This window comes from Echinops telfairi, unplaced genomic scaffold (genome assembly GCF_000313985.2).
Source record: "Echinops telfairi isolate 266 unplaced genomic scaffold, ASM31398v2 ScPeMD7_7459;HRSCAF=8497, whole genome shotgun sequence".
NCBI classification, from domain to species: Eukaryota; Metazoa; Chordata; class Mammalia; order Afrosoricida; family Tenrecidae; genus Echinops; species Echinops telfairi.
In genome coordinates this window covers 8,867,770-8,870,067 of record NW_022111359.1, presented here as the reverse complement: position 1 = coordinate 8,870,067, position 2,298 = coordinate 8,867,770, and the positions used below count along the sequence as shown (strand labels likewise).

The window sequence follows — 2,298 nt, the reverse complement described above, 5'->3', positions numbered from 1 at the left end:
CCTGAGACTCTTTTCTTTTTGCAACTCAAGCAGCAGCCCAACTCAAGCCCACAAACTGCCGAGAGTGGATCATGGTCCCAGCTCAGGTAAGCCAATGCTTCGGAAGCAACTCCCTTGGGAACCTGGTGGGCTGCATGCTTGGTTCTGTGTGGGCAGTGTGCTCTTCCATGTGCTCTGTGCTGGCTCTGGCTTTCCTCAGGCCACTGCCTCAAGCCCTCAGCCTCCAGGGACACTTCCATTATGAAGAGCCTGACCCCTCCCCTCTGCTCCCTCCTCAGATGCAGCAGCAGGCACCGGGGAGCCACCTTGCCACTCACAGTCTCAGGTGGCCCTGGAACTACATCAGGTAAGCTCCTTTTCCCCTACAGAAGTAGGAGGGACAGACTGTGTTGTGCCAGCTAAAAGCCCCAAGGGCGTTCTGGGCAGAGCCCTTCCATGGATCCATGACACCATGAGGGTAACATCTGGGCATGTGTAGGTAACTGCAGTGTTGAGGAGAAAGTTCTCCTACCAAGCTACATCCTTCTCACTGCCCCTGGGGCCTATCCCTGGCATTTGGAGACACACTACTCAGAACCTTTTCTCCACAGGTTGAGCAGGGTCACAGTCCAAGGACCGTAGTTGTGTTCTTGGAAGCTGATCAGGAGCTCCACCTCTGCCTGGGATATGAAGTGCTGGTCTGGCCCCACAGACAATCGTGCAGGTCCATCTCAACCTCCTGAATGTCGTGGTGGTCCCTGAGCACACCTTTACAGGACCCGAGGAGCTCTTGTTCCCCCTTGATGTGCAGTGGCTCCTGCCCTCCCTGGGAAGTACCGCCTACTCAGTGGACATTGAACTTGGATCCATTTGCGCCACTGCCGTAGCAGGAGCAGAGGGCATAGACTGTCCCCATGAACAAGGGGAGGACTCTGCTGTGCCTGAAGACCAGCCCTCCTCAGGGTGTCTGTAATACTGGGTGCCTAGTTTCAGCCCTTCTTCCTCACAGTCTAATGCAGACAACAGCCTCTTCCTCCAAGTAAACTGTGGACAAATTGATTCCCACAGTAGCCACTCACCTTTCTGGTTAAACTCAAGCTGACCCCCTGTGTCAGATGACTTGGTCTCCTTTCTTCAGGTCTTTGGATCTTGGCACTCATCCGCACTCAGATCGCTGCAACCCTGGCTGGGCTCTGGACCTCAGAACTGTCCCAGGACCCTCTATGGGCCTCATCGCAAGGCTTTTAGACGTCTCTTCTAGGCCTCATGGGCCCCATCACACCACTCAGCAATGCCCTATTCCTGCTCCTTCTTGGGGGTCCACTCAGCTCTGATCACTCACCTTTCATTCGGCCATGGAAAGTCCTTGGACATGATTAGACAATTTGCCAATGAGAATCAGCTCTCACAGCGCTACCCCTTCAATGACATGGAAATGCATCCCAGTCCTCCCTGTATGTGAGGCCATGAATCCTTGATCACAGAGAACGTCACAGATAACCAATCTTGTAGATACTGCATTGCACAGGACCGATTTCATTAAAGAGTGCTCTTTTACATGGGTTGTTGGTGTGTGTGCGTGCGTGTGTTTGTGTGTGTGTGTGTGTGTGTATGTGTGTTTAAATGGAAAAGTTCTAGGATGAGCACTTTTCCTTCATGTGCCTTGTTCTAGTAGGGCAGGCAAGAAAAGGACCCCGGTTCCAAAGGACAAAATATGCTCTACTCCCTCTGGTAGGAAAGTGACCTTCTGATTTGTGCTAGCAACTAAAATGTCTTTGGCATCTAAAATCAGATGCAACTTAAATGAACTGAACCTTCAGGAGTGCATTCAAGTTGATTAGATTCCATTGTCATTTCACTGAGCTGGACCCAAAGTGATCATGAGCAGCCCATACAAGCCCACATCTTTCCCTGTACTATCCATTCCTACCCAAGGTGACCTTAAGCCATCTCTAGGACTTCATAGCCTGTACCCTTTGCAGAAATTTCCTGGGTGGTGAAAATTCTCAAGATCTCATCGACTAGTCAAAGGCAATATAAGACTGGGGACCTGCTTTCAGAACATTCAGGTCTTGAAATCATAAGCAGCTCCCTCTCTGAAACACACACAGGCCTTCCCAGACATCAACTACTGGTTCCTCCAAGCAAATAGAAACCAGATTTCCAGACTTCTCCCCAGAAGCCCCACTGGGGGTTTTCACCAACCAGCCACACCCTTTTGGGGATAAGCTTGAAGGCATTCGCAAAAAGTGGCCTCCTTTTGAGAGACTGGAGCACATCCTCACCCACCAGGCCTTGAGGACGATGACCTCAAATAGA

General features: G+C 51.1%; 1 protein-coding gene across 1 annotated transcript in view; it reads right to left on the bottom strand.

Annotated features, from left to right (window-relative positions):
• The window catches only part of LOC101661491 (vomeronasal type-2 receptor 116-like), a 23,079-nt gene extending 21,726 nt beyond the window's left edge, over positions 1 to 1,353 (bottom strand). The window contains exon 1 of the mRNA XM_045300074.1: positions 1,322 to 1,353. Coding sequence (XP_045156009.1) covers positions 1,322 to 1,353 — 32 coding nt within the window. The remainder of the gene's footprint in view (positions 1 to 1,321) is intronic.
• Between the last annotated feature and the right edge of the window lie 945 nt (positions 1,354 to 2,298).